The 16,673-nt window shown below is 42.3% G+C and overlaps 1 protein-coding gene across 1 annotated transcript in view; it reads right to left on the bottom strand.

Moving 5' to 3' along the window:
* Window positions 1-16,673, bottom strand: part of MYO5C (myosin VC) — a 91,100-nt gene that overhangs the window by 11,380 nt on the left and 63,047 nt on the right. The window contains exons 31-34 of the mRNA XM_060095298.1: window positions 7,801-7,899; window positions 6,373-6,527; window positions 3,727-3,816; window positions 956-1,106 (exon numbers count right to left, since the gene is read on the bottom strand). Coding sequence (XP_059951281.1) covers window positions 956-1,106; window positions 3,727-3,816; window positions 6,373-6,527; window positions 7,801-7,899 — 495 coding nt within the window. The remainder of the gene's footprint in view (window positions 1-955; window positions 1,107-3,726; window positions 3,817-6,372; window positions 6,528-7,800; window positions 7,900-16,673) is intronic.

Genomic DNA, 16,673 nt, shown 5'->3' with positions numbered 1-16,673 from the left:
TCCTTAAAAAACTACAAATAGAACTACCATATGACCCAGCAATCCCACTACTGGGCATATACCCTGAGAAAACCATAATTCAAAAAGAGTCATGTACCAAAATGTTCATAGCAGCCCTATTTACAATAGCCCGGAGATGGAAACAACCTAAGTGTCCATCATCGGATGAATGGGTAAAGAAGATGTGGCACATAGATACAATGGAATATTACTCAGCCATAAAAAGAAATGAAATTGAGCTATTTGTAATGAGGTGGATGGACCTAGAGTCTGTCATACAGAGTGAAGTAAGTCAGAAAGAGAAAGACAAATACCGTATGCTAACACATATATATGGAATTTAAGAAGAAAAAAAATGTCATGAAGAACCTAGGGGTAAGACAGGAATAAAGACACAGACCTACTAGAGAATGGACTTGAGGATATGGGGAGGGGGAAGGGTAAGCTGTGACAAAGTGAGAGAGTGGCATGGACATATGTACACTACCAAACGTAAGGTAGACAGCTAGTGGGAAGCAGCCGCATAGCACAGGGAGATCAGCTCGGTGCTTTGTGACGGCCTGGAGGGGTGGGATAGGGAGGGTGGAAGGGAGACGCAAAAGGGAGGGGATATGGGAACATATGTATATGTATAACTGATTAAATTTGTTATAAAGCAAAAAAAAAAAAAAATACTTGGCTAAGAACCAGGATTAGCCACATAAGTAGCAGCAGTTCTCCCAAGTCTTTCCCTTCAGGATGGATTCCCCCTTACAGAAAGAAAACTATGACCTGTGTACTTTTATATATGTAATCATTTTAGCAATCAAAGAATAAAAAAGTGGATATTTACATCAGTAAATCTTCTTGTTTTAAAATTATGTTCTTTGCAATTACATATGCCGTGCACCAGATTTATTGTTTTAAGGTCTCAATGTCATTATAAATATTTCTTGGTCATCGATTCTTTTCTTACCTATTATTGGTTGAATGTTATTTTCCATTACAATAATGAACTGATGATATATTTGTATAGCCACATCACTAAGAATCTGTCTGTATTCTGAAAGGTCAAAATTGTTCAAGCAATTCTTATTCTGATGTAGACTGTTATTCTTCATGAATTCCTGGAAGTAATTTTGAACACAAATATTAGAATAATGTAGACATGTAGAAAATTAAAATACTATCTCTACTAATGATATTATAATAAGCTTCTACTATAACTCCTATACTTTAAAACTTAATGTCTGATTTATATCGAATGAGTTCTTGATGTTTGTGGTAGCCTTTATTTTCTATAACTAACTATACTTGACGCTTAAATGACATGGGTTTGAACTACATGGGTCTACTTACATGCAGATTTTTTCACTAAATATGTACTATAGTACCACATGATCCACAGTTGATTGAATCTGAGGATGGGTCAACTGTAAACATTACTGTCCTGTTTATTTCCCTGACAAATATGTGCCTCCAGAGCTAGACTACATTGGAAAACAACTCCCATGGAAGCTCACAGAAAAAACTGCAAAGCACCCAAGGAAATAAACTGCTGTAAGAGGTTGGTAGGTGAATAAATGAGATTCATAACTTTATAATTAGAGTATAGACCAATCTGAAATGTTTTAAAATGTGGGTTCTGGGCTGAATATTTGTCCCCCCCTTCAAATTTATATATTGAAGCCCTAACCTCCAGGGTGGCTATATTTGGAGATGGGGTCTTTACGGAAGTTACTAAGGTTAAATGAAGTAATAGGGTGGGGTCCTGATCTGATAGGATTAGTGTTCTTACAGAAGGAGACAGCAGAGAGCTCAATCTCTCTTTCTACCCCATGCACTGAGGAAAGGCCATGTGACTACATAGTGAGAAGGTGGCTGTCTGCAAGCCCAGAAGTGAGCTCTCACCAGTGAACCAACCATGCTTGCACCCTGATCTTGGGCTTCTGTCCTCCAGAACTATGAGAAAATAAATTTCTGTTGTTTAGGCCACCTAGTCTGTGCTAGCAGGCCAAGGAGACTAATACAATATGTTTACCATGTTCAAAGAGATAAAAGAAAAAAAATTAAGAATAGGACATTATAAAAGGCAGAAGTGAAAAAGAACCGTTGAAATTTTAGAAATAAAAATACAGTAATTAAAATCCACTCAGACAGGGACAAGAACATTGTATACATGGCAGAAGGGGGTAAAGAAAGGATTTTTAAAAATGGTGTTGAATAATGCCTCCCATTAAGGCCTCACAGATGCCAGTTTGTCTTAAATGGGCTGGTCTCCCCCCCTCCCCCAATATTCCTTTTGGTTAGAGGTTGGATTTTCTTTACTTATTTCTCCTTTTATTCAATAGTACCAGTAGGATTATTTTTATATTTTATTTTACTTTCTCTCCATTGGGACAACTGGCTATCCACATGGAAGAAGATATGAGAAAATTACCTCACATGTCAACTTGGGACAAATAATCATACCAATTTTGGATAAAAGCATAATTATGATCTCTAAATTTGAATTATCAGTTTAGAAGAAAGAATAACTTCATGATCTCAGGGTAGGGAAGAATTTCTTGAATAAGACATTAAATCAGGTATCATAAAAGAACAGGACTGATAGGTTTAAGTACATCAGAATTCAAAAATTGTGTCTGACAAAGGACTCCATAAGGAAAAGTAGAAGATAAGCCACAATCTACCCATAATATGTAAAGAACTCCTGCAAATCAATAAGAAAAATAATCACCCTTGAGGAAAATGGAGAACAGATGTGAGTAGGCAATTTAAAAGGCAACCCAACTGACTAGTAAGCACATGAAATGATGCTTGACCTCACTAGTGATCAAGTAATTACAATTTAAGTCAACAAAGTATCATCTTAGAGCCATGAGACTAATAAATAATAAAATGTCTGTCAATACCTACTGTTGGTAAAGGTATGAGACACTGGAACCTTTACATACTACTGGTAGGACTATAAAATGGTAGAACCATTTTGCAGAGCAGTGAAAACCGTGAAAGCCATTTTTGCTATCTTAGGTCAATGAAATATTGCTCTGTGAGTACTTGGAGGTGAAAAGCTTCTTTATGATGTCAGCCCCTTGAAAGCAGAGTCAGAATGGCAAAGGATTTGCAGATTATGGAGGAACAATCAGAATCTCATAGTGAGAACAGCTATGAAGAAACAGGCATGTTGAACTAACAGCTGTATTTTAGAGTGATAATACTAAAAACTTCAGAATTTTACAACCAGAAGGAAAATGAAAAATCACAGAATCTACCTCATGAATTTTAAGTCAAGAAAACTGAGGCTTAGTACCATGCCCGAGGTCTATACTTCTTTCTAGAAGTTTTTTTTTTGTTTTTTTGTTTTTTTTTTTTGCGGTACGCGGGCCTCTCACTGTTGTGGCCTCTCCCGTTGCGGAGCACAGGCTCCGGACGTGCAGGCTCTGTGGCATGTGGGATCCTCCCGGACCAGGGCACGAACCCGTGTCCCCTGCATCGGCAGGCGGACTCTCAACCACTGCGCCACCAGGGAAGCCCTTTCTAGAAGTTTTTTTGCCTGTGACTTCCATTCAGCTGGTGATGTGAAGCTGGTCTCCTGGGTAAGGGGGCAGTGAGAAAGCCAGTTGGAGCAGAAGCTGCCCCTGGAGCTGGGCATCCCAATTCCTAACTCCTATGGTGAGTTCTGGCTCATGAGGAGGTAGGAGATTGGCAGTCAGCATAGAACACAGAGTGGGCAGGCAATCCTACCTCTTCTCCACTGTACTGCTTCAGGCAATTGAGGAAATGACAAGTATTGGAAAGCCAAAAGGACAGCATCTCAAAGTCTTCTAAATGTTCCTTTAAAAAAAAAAAAAAAAAAAACAAGAAAAGACAAAGTTGGATTTTGGTGTTGGATTTGGTACCTCTGAGCCAAGAACAGACACATCTTACCTGTTTGGTTAGCTGGTGGCTTTTGACCAAAAAGAATTCCTTTTTTATTCATTAAAGACTTTATTAAATTTATACTATAAAAATAGGCTCTTATATTTATTTAGCACGTTATGGTTTGCAAAGTATTTCTGTACAGGTTGTACCACCTGTTATGATGCTTGAAGCAGGCACTGCAGGAATGCCTGAGAAATGTCTCAGTCCTTGCCCTCCAAAGTTCACATTCTGACTGGTAAGACAGACATGACATATATAGGACACAGTTAAATAGGTGGCCGACAGCCTACATGATGGGCATAGACTGTGCTACAAAAGCTCAGAGGATGCAGAGATGATGTGGAACGTGGACAGCTGAGAAAACCTCGGGAGAAAGGTGGGAGGATGACCTCCTTGAAGGAAAGGGGTGGAGAGACAAGAGCTCAGGATCGAGGACTCTGTTGGCAAGAACACCCCTGCTTATGGGGCAGGAAGGAGAGGAATGAGCAAAGGAAGCAGAGGTAATAAAGACCAGAGAGATAAAAGGAAAACTGCGAAAGTCCTGGGATTTGAAAGACAATGTCAGAGCGTTTCAAGGAGATGGTGCTACTGTTCAGTCCATTTAAAAAGAATAAAAATTGGGCTTCCCTGGTGGCGCAGTGGTTAAGAGTCCGCCTGCCGATGCAGGGGACGCGGGTTCGTGCCCCGGTCCGGGAGGATCCCACATGCCATGGAGCAGCTAGGCCTGTGAGCCACAACTACTGAGCCTGCGTGTCCGGAGCCTGTGCTCCGCAGCAGGAGAGGCCACAACAGTGGGAGGCCCGCGTACCGCAAAAAAAAAAAAAAAAAAAAAAAAAAAAAAAATTAAGAAAATACCATTGGATTTAGCAAGAGGAATTACTTGTGATCTTTCTGTGGAGTAATGGGGGTAGAAGCCAGATTGCAAGGGGTGAAAAAAAAAGGCACGGTGGCCAAGGGGGTACGTGGGCCAAATGAGGGTTGCTTTAATGTGCTGAGCACTGGAGGGGGAGGGGTGGGAAGCCACTGAAGAAGCTGAGATGGAAGATGCTGGCAAGGAAGGATTTACACTCCTCATGCCATGTGTCTTTCAGTTTCTAAGTATTTAAGCATTCCAGAGCAGCAGGATGCGGCAAATACTGTGTACCCACGACCTGGAACTTAATGCAAATGTACCCTGAGAAAACCCAATTTATGAAAATACGGACGGGGAAAACATGAATTTATGGAGGTCTCTTCTAAGAATACAATGGTAGCTCCTGTGAAGACAGTGACTATAAAGCACCCAGCACCAAATCAACGTTAGTTTTCTACTCCTAACTCCTGATGAATAATGGATTCTTAGTATAAAATTTGGTGCGGGGGGGGGATAGGGGGAAGAATTATCCATGCCCTGATGCACTCACTGTTTTTATTCTTCCCTTTTCCTAGAGTATTCAAAATAGGATTTAATTGCTCATGACTTTTCTAGAACACATATTTTACTAAAAGTGAGATAGGACTTCCCCAACTAAAAAAATTAAATATATCTCAAAATCAAACATTACTTCCCATTTGGAAGGGGAATGAAGAATAATGGGTCTATATTTTACTGGTCCCTTACATACAGCTTATCTTCATTTCTGGGCTGAGAATAAAAGTACATACTGTGGTTTTATAAGGGAGAATTACATAAATGCCAAGGGAAGAGATGAGTAATTTTTCAGTCCTTCCCATTCCTTGGCATTCACACTTGTTATCTGGATAGACACATACTCCTTGCAGCCAGCCCCTCTTTGCAGCCCCGGGGGACAGAAGTGGTGGGCTGGTGGCTACCAGGCTGTAGTCTTGCAGGTAAGGATTTGGGGTCCACTGGCAGATCCCTACCCTTAGGGCTCTCTGACCTAAGTTGTCTTTTCCTAACAGCTTGGATTCTTTTGCTGATTGGGCCTCTGACTGGTTTGAGGAATCATGTGGTTGACCAAAGACTGGAGATGAAGGATGGGAAAAGTACGGGCATCTGGTCATTCCCACAGGTGTTCCTAAGCACCTTTTTTTTTTTTTTTTGCAAGTTTTATGTGTGTGTATTTTAACACAATAAGAAGGAGAAAAAAAAACCCAAAAGTACATAATATGTACTTCACAGTGCCAATCAGAGCAGACTTTCAGCTGAAGTCCTTTCCCCATTTGCTTCCTTCATAAGTTCTTTCTCTGGTGTGAACTTTTTGGAGCCAAATGAATGGAAGTTTTGGCTATAGACTTTCCAGCATTCACTTCACTCAGAAGGCATTTCTCCAGTGTAAATTCAACAGTGTTTAACAAGACCAGAGTTGTATGTAAAGATGTTCCCTTATTCGCTGTTCTTATAAGGCCTCACATCAACGTGAACTCGCTAGTGTGTACTGGCTCTGGAGTTTTACTACAAAAATTTCCCACATTAGCTGCCCTAAAGTAGCCATAATACCAAGGGCCATGTCAAAGGTAGTTCCTTACCTTAACCACCTGCTTGATACCATTAATGGTGCTGTTCATGAGGGACTTGAGCATGTTGGCGTCATTTAGAGAGTCTGCGTAGCGTACACACATGAACAGGATGTGAGCTGGCAGCCCGGGAATCATGTTCACCACCACACCACGGGGCTTCAGGTCTGGAGCAGAGAGAGTCAGTGAGGATTACAGCTGACGATCAGCTCTCCCGATAGGGAACCTATAATGATGGGGCAGGGGGTGTCTGCTTTTCTGTACTTGATGCAGTGCCTGAATGCATAGGGATGTCTTTTCCCTCTGAGGAGTTCAGGCTGGCGGTTTTCTTGGCAAAAATATACATGCAGGTGCCACCTGCTTCTCTTACTTCTCATTTGCAAAGTACCTTCTCTTTTCTAAGGTTGAATAAAGGACAGAATTTCATATCTCCAAGGTAACAGAGGAACCCCAGTTCCATGCACCCTCACTTCAGCCTCTAGGATGAGGATGGAATATGATCTCAGCAATCACATGCATCTGCCTTGACAAGGGAAAACAGGTACACAGCAGTCCTGCAGAGGAGGACCAGCTGGTCTTGAGGAGAAGAGAATGGCTGGAAGGCAGAGTGGGAATGAAGGGAAGATAGAAACTTTATAGAACAAGTTAAGGTAAGTAAACACAGACCTCCCCATGTCTGCATTAAGACAGGGGAAAAAAGAGGCCCCACAGCTGTGCACCAGTGAGGGTGGAAAGGAAAGGGTAGGGGTGCTCATGTCCTCTGAGGGGAGTCAATTAGGACAAGAGGAGTAAGGCTACATATGGGCTTTCTGCTTTGAGATGTTACAACCCGCTGATAGGGAGGCAGCTTTTCTCCTTTTCCCTGGAAAACCATGTGGTTTTCATGGTGAAGACAGTCTAGTAAGATTGTTTCTAAGACCACCAACCCTAGAGTGTGCCCACTGGGAGATTCCTGTAACTGAGGTGTGGCTGGAAAGCCTCCACCGTACTGCCTGCAAATAAATTTCTCAGCAGAAGTCAGATGGAAGAAAGGAACCACAATTACTTTTCCCATGGCTCCTGTGCTGAGACACAAAGATGAGGAGATGTGTCTTCTACCCTGACCATGTGATAAGACTTGGGAAGAGGTTAGGGCAGTACTTCTCAACTGAAGGCAAGGCACCCCCAGAGGGCATACGGCAACGTCTGGAGGCATTTCTTATTGTCGTGGCTAGGGGCTGCTACTGGTTTCTACAGAATAGAAGCCAACGACACTGCTCAATATTCTACAGTGCAAAGTCCCTCCCCACCCCAAACAAAGAATTATGTGGTCAACAGTGGGGAGGCTGAGAAGAAGCAGTGGAGGAAGAGGAGGAAATACCCCTGCCCAAGACTGTAGCAATGGCTGATGCTCAAGTTCTCAAAGAGAGAGCAAAAATTCAGAGTTCCATGTTTCACTACCAAGAATGAGGTTTTGGATGAGCTTGGCCTCATCTTCTCTCTTGTATTCCAGCATTCCAAGGTACTCCTTGGGTCCTGAGGACAGGTGCACATCATCGGCTGTAGGCAGAGGCAAACGATCAACTAAATACACAAAAACAACTTTCACCAGCATTATCATGAGACTACTCTGTCTCTTTCCATCCCATACTGGCTGGTTTGCCCATGAATTCCTGTGGCTTTCTGATAAATGCAAACTTTATTAAATCCTGAAGAATTTCTTCTGGTAGTGATTCTTATCTGTGAGTATATCAATGAGTATGGCTGCTGGTATATATCCTCATGAGCATCTGGTATATATCGAGCACAGTGGGGATATGAAAACAATCCAAGATGATGCTCTTGCCTTCAGGACGCTGAGGTTACAGTTAAAAAAATGAGATTCACAAAACATGTGGTGTGCAAAACACCAAACTGCATGATCCCAAGGTGGCTGGCCTAGCTTCCTATGTGCCATCACAAGGTGCCACAAACTCAGTAGCACAAAGCACAATTTAAAAATATATATATAATTTAGGGCTTCCCGGGTGGCGCAGTGGTTGAGAGTCTGCCTGCCGATGCAGGGAACACGGGTTTGTGCCCCGGTCCAGGAGGATCCCACGTGCCACGGAACGGCTGGGCCCGTGAGCCATGGTCACTGAGCCTGTGCGTCCGGAGCCTGTGCTCCGTGGCGGGAGAGGCCACAACAGTGAGAGGCCCATGTACCGCAAAAAAAAAAAAAAAAAAAAAAAAAAAAATATATATATATATATATATATATATAATTTTAAAAGTTTCACATTTCTGGGGCCTCCCTGGTGGCGCAGTGGTTAAGAGTCCGCCTGCCGATGCAGGGGATACGGGTTCGTGCCCCGGTCTGGGAGGATCCCATATGCCGCGGAGCGGCTGGGCCCGTGAGCCATGGCCGCTGGGCCTGCGCATCCGGAGCCTGTGCTCCGCAACGGGAGAGGCCACAACAGTGAGAGGCCCGCATACAGCAAAAAGAAAAAAAAAAAAAAAAGTTTCACATTTCTGGAGGTCATAAGACTGAAATAGATCTTACACTGCTAAAATCGAAGTGTCAGCAGAGCTGTGTTTCTTCTGGAGGCTCTAGGGGAGAACTCATTTCTTGCCTTTTCCAGCTTCTAGAGGCTGCCCACGTGATGTGGCTTGTGGCCACATCACTCTGACCTCTGCTTCTCTCACCACATCTTTCTCTCTCTGCTTACACTGTCATATCAGCTTCTCTCACTCTGTCACTCCTGCCTCTCTTTTAAGGTCTTTTGTGAGTATTGTACCTGGATAATCTCCCCATCTCAAGATCCTTCACTTAATCACATCTGCAAAATCCCTTCTGCCATATAAGATAACACATTCACAGGTTCTGGGGATTGGGACATGGACATCTTTGGGTGGGCCACAGTCTGCCCTCTGGTCTCCAAAGATTCATGTCCATTCTGAGAGGAGGAGATGTACACAGAAGCACAGGTTAGAGAGTCAGAAAGATTTTAAAGATGCCATGCTACTGAATTCGAAGATGGTGGAAGAAGCCCATAAGTCAGTACAAGTGGGTGGCTTCTAGAAGAAGGAAAAGGCAAGAGAACAGAATCTCCCCCTAAAGCCTACAGAAGCCCTGCTGACATGTTGACTTTAACCCAGTGAAGACCATTTTGAACTTCTGACCTCTAGAACTGTATGACTCGTGTTTTATTAAGCCACTAATTTTATGGTGATTTGTTAGGCAGCCATAGGAAATAAATACAGGGGACATAAGACTTTACACATAGGTAGGTTGGAACTGTTGAAAAATTCTTCTTGAAGGAGGCAGCACTCCAGCTGGGCCAAGAGAAGTGAGTAGGCTCTGATGGATGAAAAAGAAGATAATCCAGGTAAAGAGTTAACAGAACTCTCTTCTACTACATGAGACTCTGTCCTGTTGATTTACTAGCTCTGTTCCCTTGGAGGCGGATCAAGGTAGAATGTTAACTGTTTTACTAAGCAACCTGCTTATGCTAAGAATAAACTCTGATTGCTGAACTGCATCTGGACTGGGAAGAACAATAAATGAAGCAGAAATACATGATAAGAACATCATACTTTGGGTATTCTTTTTTTTTTTTTTTTTTTTTTTTTTTTTGCGGTACGCGGGCCTCTCACTGTTGTGGCCTCTCCTGTTGCGGAGCACAGGCTCCGGACATGCAGGCCCAGCGGCCATGGCCCACGGGCCTAACCGCTCCGCGGCATGTGGGATCTTCCCTGACCAGGGCATGAACCCGTGTCCCCTGCATCGGCAGGCGGACTCCCAACCACTGCGCCACCAGGGAAGCCCTGGGTATTCTTAAGTGTGGTCACTTGTATCTGACCATATTCCTTGGGAGCTAGTGCCACCTATGGAGTGTCCAAAAGGTACTGGCTTCCAGGCCACAGCCATGTGAATGAGCTTGGAGACAGGCACTCCAGCCCCAGCTAAGCCTTCAGATGACTGCATCCCTGCTGATGACTTCATTGCAACTCAGAGCCAGGACCACCCAGCTAAGCCACTTATGGATTCTTGACCTTCAGAAACTGTGTTTTTGTTTTTTTTTTTACATCTTTATTGGAGTATAATTGCTTTACAATGGTGTGTTAGTTTCTACTGTATAACAAAGTGAATCAGCTATACATATACATATGTTCCCATATCTCTTCGCTCTTGCATCTTCCTCCCTCCCACCCTCCCTATCCCACCCCTCTAGGTGATCACAAAGCACCGAGCTGACTTCCCTGTGTTATGCGGCTGCTTCCCACTAGCTATCTATTTTACATTTGGTAGTGTATATATGTCCATGCCTCTCTCTCACTTTGTCACAGCTTACCCTTCCCCCTCCCCATATCCTCAAGTCCATTCTCTCGTAGGTCTGTGTCTTTATTCCTATCTTACCCCTAGGTTCTTCATGACCTTTTTTTTTTTCTTAGATTCCATATATATGTGTTAGCATACGGTATTTGTCTTTCTCTTTCTGACTTACTTCACTCTGTATGACAGACTCTAGGTCCATCCACCTCACTACAAATAACTCAACTTCGTTTCTTTTTATGGCTTAGTAATATTCCATTGTATATATGTGCCAAATCTTCTTTATCCATTTATCCGATGATGGACACTTAGGTTGAGAAACTGTGATATTTTTTTAACATCTTTATTGGAGTATAATTGCTTTACAATGGTGTTTTAGTTTCTGCTGTATAACAAAGTGAATCAGCTATACATATACATATATCCCCATATCTCCTCCCTTTTGCGTCTCCCTCCCACCCTCCCTATCCCACCCCTCCAGGTGGTCAAAAAGCACCGAGCTGATCTCCCTGTGCTATGTGGCTGCTTCCCACTAGCTATCTATTTTACATTTGGTAGTGTATATAAGTCCATGCCACTCTCTCACTTCATCCCAGCTTCCCCTTCCCCATGTCCTGAAGTCCATTCTCTACACCTGCGTCTTTATTCCTGCTAAATTTTGGGATAGTTTGTTATATGACAATAGATACATGATACAGGAAGGAAAGCTGATATATTCCACTTTAGACACACTGGGTTGGAGGTGATAATAGAAAGGTGAAGGAGGAGTCTTAGAGGCAAAAAGGGACTGGGACTCAGGAAAAGTGAGGAATGGCAGGTGGATTTTGGAAGTCCTTATGTAGCGATGGCAGTTCCTTCATTCATTCCAACAACGGGGACACCACTGGGCAATGGGAAGGACAGACATGGTCTCTGCCCTCATGAGGGCAGACTGACCTTTATCATTAATTATTGAAGCGGAAAGATCCTCATTTTGGTTTTGGACATATTAAATGTGAGGTGAGAGCTGAATAAATAATAGTAAAGGAGCTCTTCAAAGAAAGGAATATAGTAAAGAGAACAGAGAATTGAAGATACAGCCTTAGTGATAAAGGTTGGGAGGAAAAAGCAATACTGAACAAAAGAGTAAAGGGAGTTAGAAGAGAGAAGTCAGAAAAGTTCAGTGACACAGAAGTGGGTGAAGGGAGAGAGACCTTCAAGATGGCAGAGAAGTAAGACATGGAGATCACCTGCCTCCCCACAAATACACCAGAAATACATCTACATGTGGAACAACTCCTACAGAACACCTACTGAACGCTGGCAGAAGACCTCACACTTCCCAAAAGATACATATATAAATTTTTTCCTTTTTCTCTTTTTGTGAGTGTGTATGTGTATGAGTCTTTGTGTGATTTTGTCTGTATAGCTTTGCTTTTACCATTTGTCCTAGCGTTCTGGTTTTTTTTGTATAGTTTTTAGTGCTTGTTATCATTGTTGGATTTGTTTTTTTGTTTGTCTGTTTGTTTGTTTTTTTGTGGTACGTGGGCCTCTCACTGTTGTGGCCTCTCCCGTTGCAGAGCACAGGCTCCAGACGTGCAGGCTCAGCGGCCATGGCTCATGGGCCTAGCCGCTCCGCGGCATGTGGGATCCTCCCGGACCGGGGCACGAACCCGTGTCCTCTGCATCGGCAGGCGGACTCTCAAACACTGCGCCACCAGGGAAGCCCTGTTTTTCGGGTTTTTTTGTGGTATGCGGGCCTATCACTGCTGTGGCCTCTCCTATTGCGGAGCACAGGCTCCGGATGTGCAGGCTCGGTGGCCATGGCTCACGGGCCCAGCTGCTCTGCGGCATGTGGGATCTTCCCAGACCGGGGCATGAACCCGTGTCCCCTGCATCGGCAGGTGGACTCTCAACCACTGCGCCACCAGGGAAGCCCTGGATTTGTTTTTTGGTTTGGTTGCACTCTTCTTTCTTTCTTTCTTATTACTATTTAATTTTAAAATTTTTTTAATAATTTATTTTTATTTTTTATTTTAATAACTTTATTTTTTTCTTTCTTTCTTTTTTTCTCCCATTTCTTCTGAGCTGTGTGGCTGACAGCATCTTGGTGCTCCAGCCAGGTGTAAGGCCTGTGCCTCTGAGGTGGGAGAGCCGAGTTTGGGACACTGGTCCACCAGAGACTTCCCGTCTCCATGTAATATCAAACGGCGAAAGATCTCCGAGAGATCTCCATCTCAACGCTAAAACCCAGCTCCACTCAACAACCAGCAAGCTACAGTGCTGGACACCCTATGCCAAACAACTAGCAAGACCGGAACACAACCCCACCCATTAGCAGAGAGGCTGCCTAAAATCATAATAAGGTCTCAGGTACCCTAAACACACCACTGGACGCAGTCCTGCCCACCAGAAAGACAATATCCAGCCTCATCCACCATAACACAGGCACCAATCCCCTCCACCAGGAAGCCTATACAACCCACTGAACCAACCTTACCCACTGGGGGCAGACATCAAAAACAATGGGAACTATGAACCTGCAGCCTACGAAAAGGAGACCCCCAAACACAGTAAGTAAGTTAAGCAAAATGAGAAGACAGAGAAACACACAGCAGATGAAGGAGTAAGGTAAAAACCCACCAGACCAAACAAATGAAGAGGAAACAGGCAGTCTACCTGAAAAAGAATTCAGAGTAATGATAGTAAAGATGATCCAAAATCTTGGAAATAGAATGGAGAAAATACAAGAAATGTTTAACAAGGACCTAGAAGAACTAAAGCAAACAAACAATGATGAACAACACAATAAATGAAATTTAAAATTCTCTAGAAGGAATAACTGAGGCAGAAAGGATAAGTGACCTGGAAGATGAAATAGTGGAAATAACTACTGCAGAGCAGAATAAAGAAAAAAGAATGAAAAGAATTGAGGACAGGGCTTCCCTGGTGGCACAGTGGTTGAGAGTCCGCCTGCCGATGCAGGGGACATGGGTTCATGCCCCGGTCCGGGAGGATCCCACGTGCCGCGGAGTGGCTGGGCCCGTGAGCCGTGGTCACTGGGCCTGCACGTCTGGAGCCTGTGCTCCGCTAAGGGAGAGGCCACAACAGTGAGAGGCCTGCATACCAAAAAAAAAAAAAAAAAAGAATTGAGGACAGTCTCAGAGACCTCCGGGACAACATCAAACACACCACCATTTGAATTATAGGGGTCCCAGAAGAAGAAAAGAAAAAGAAAGGGACTGAGAAAATATTTGAAGAGATTATAGTTGAAAACTTCCCTAATATGGGAAAGGAAGTAGTCAATCAAGTCCAGGAAGCACAGAGAATCCCATGCAGGACACATCCAAGGAGAAACATGCGAAGACACATATTAATCAAACTATCAAAAATTAACATCAAAGAAAAATATATTAAAAGCAGCAAGGGAAAAACAACAAATAACATACAAGGGAATCCCCATAAGGTAAACAGCTGATCTTTCAGCAGAAACTCTGCAAGCCAGAGGGAGTGGCAGGACATAGTTAAAGTGATGAAAGGGAAAAACCTACAACCAAGATTACTCTACCCAGCAAGGATCTCATTCAGATTCGACAGAGAAATTAAAACCTTTACAGACAAGCAAAAGCTAAGACAATTCATCACCACCAAACCAGCTTTACAACAAATGCTAAAGCAACTTCTCTAGGCAGGAAACACAAGAGAAGGAAAGGACCTAAAATAACAAACCCAAAACAATTAAGAAAATGGTAATATGAATATACATATCAATAACTACCTTAAATGTAAATGGATTAAATGCACCAACCAAAAGACATAGACTGGCTGAATGGATACAAAAATAAGACCCGTATATATGCTGTCTACAAGAGACTCACTTCAGACCTAGGGACACATACAGACTGAAAGTGAGGGGATGGAAAAAGATATTCCATGCAAATGGAAATCAAAAGAAAGCTGGAGTAGCAATTCTCACATCAGACAAAATAGACTTTAAACCAAAGACTATTATAAGAGACAAAGAAGGACACTACATAATGATCAAGGGATCAATCCAAGAAGAAGACATAACAATTGTAAACATTTATGCACCCAAATTAGGAGCACCTCAATACATAAGGCAACTGCTAACAGCCATAAAAGGGGAAATTGACAGTAACACAATCATAGAAGGGAACTTTAACACCCCACTTTCACCAATGGACAGATCATCCAAATCAATAGAATTGATTCAAATCAATAGAATTAGAAATGAAAGCAGAAGTAACAACTGACACTGCAAAAATACAAAGGATCATGAGAGACTACTACAAGAAACTCTATACCAATAAAATGGACAACCTGGAATAAATGGACAAATTCTTAGAAAAGCACAGCCTCTGAGACTGAACCAGGAAGAAATAGAAGATATAAACAGACCAGTCACAAGCACTGAAGTTGAGACTGTGATTAAAAATCTTCCAACAAACAAAAGCCCAGGACCAGATGGCTTCACAGGCGAATTCTATCAAACATTTAGAGAAGAGCTAACACCTATCCTTCTCAAACTCTTCCAAAATATAGCAGAGGGAGGAACACTCCCAAACTCATTCTACGAGGCCACCATCACCTTGATACCAAAACCAGGCAAGGATGTCACAAAGAAAGAAAACTACAGGCCAATGTCACTGATGAACATAGATGCAAAAATTCTCAGCAAAATACTAGCAAACAGAATTCAACAGCACATTAAAAGGATCATACACGATGATCAAGTGGGGTTTATCCCAGGAATGCAAGGATTCTTCAAAATACGCAAATCAATCAATGCGATAAACCATATTAACAAATTGAAGCACAAAAACTATACTATCATCTCAATAGATGCAGAAAAAACTTTCAACAAAATTCAACACTCATTTATGATAAAAACCCTCCAGAAAGTAGGCATACAGGGAACTTACCTCAACATAATAAATGCCATATATGACAAACCCACAGCCAACATCATTTTCAATGGTGAAAAACTGAAACCATTTCCTCTAAGATCAGGAACAAGACAAGATTGTCCACTCTCACCACTATTATTCAACATAGTTTTGTAAGTTTTAGCCACAGCAATCAGAGAAGAAAAAGAAATAAAAGGAATCCAAATGAGAAAAGAAAAAGTAAAACTGTCACTGTTTGCAGATGACATGATACTATACACAGAGAATCCTAAAGATGCTACCAGAAAACTACTAGAGCTAATCAATGAATTTGGTAAAGTAGCAGGATACAAAATTAATGCACAGAAATCTCTGGCATTCCTATACACTAATGATGAAAAATCTGAAGGAGAAATTTAGGAAACACTCCAATTAACCATTGCAACAAAAAGAATAAAATACCTAGGAATAAACCTACCTAAGGAGACAAAAGACCTGTATGCAGAAAATTATAAGACACTGATGAAAGAAATTAAAGATGATACAAACAGATGGACAGATATACCATGTTCGTGGATTGGAAGAATCAACACTGTGAAAATGACTCTACTACCCAAAGCAATCTACAGATTCAATGCAATCCCTATCAAACTACCCCTGGCACTTTTCACAGAACTAGAACAAAAAATTTCGCAATTTGTATGGAGACACAAAAGACCCCAAATTGCCAAAGCAATCTTGAGAAAGAAAAATGGAGCTGGAGGAATCAGGCTCCCTGACTTCAGGCTATACCACTTAAAGCTACAGTAATCAAGACAGTATGGTACGGGCACAAAAACAGGAATATACATCAATGGAACAGGATAGAAAGCCCAGAGATAAGCCCATGCACATACTGTCACCTTATTTTTGATAAAGGAGGCAAGAATATACAATGGAGAAAAGACAGCCTCTTCAATAAGTGGTGCTGGGAAAACTGGACAGCTACATGTAAAAGAATAAAATTAGGACAGTCCCTAACACCATACACAAAAATAAACTCAAAATGGATTAAAGACCTAAATGTAAGGCCAGGCACTATAAAACTCTTAGAGGACAACATAGGCAGAACACTCTATGACATAAATCACAGC

This window comes from Mesoplodon densirostris, chromosome 4, assembly GCF_025265405.1.
Source record: "Mesoplodon densirostris isolate mMesDen1 chromosome 4, mMesDen1 primary haplotype, whole genome shotgun sequence".
Lineage (NCBI taxonomy): Eukaryota > Metazoa > Chordata > Mammalia > Artiodactyla > Ziphiidae > Mesoplodon > Mesoplodon densirostris.
Note: the sequence above shows the minus strand (reverse complement) of the source record. Positions and strands in the feature narration are given on the sequence as shown.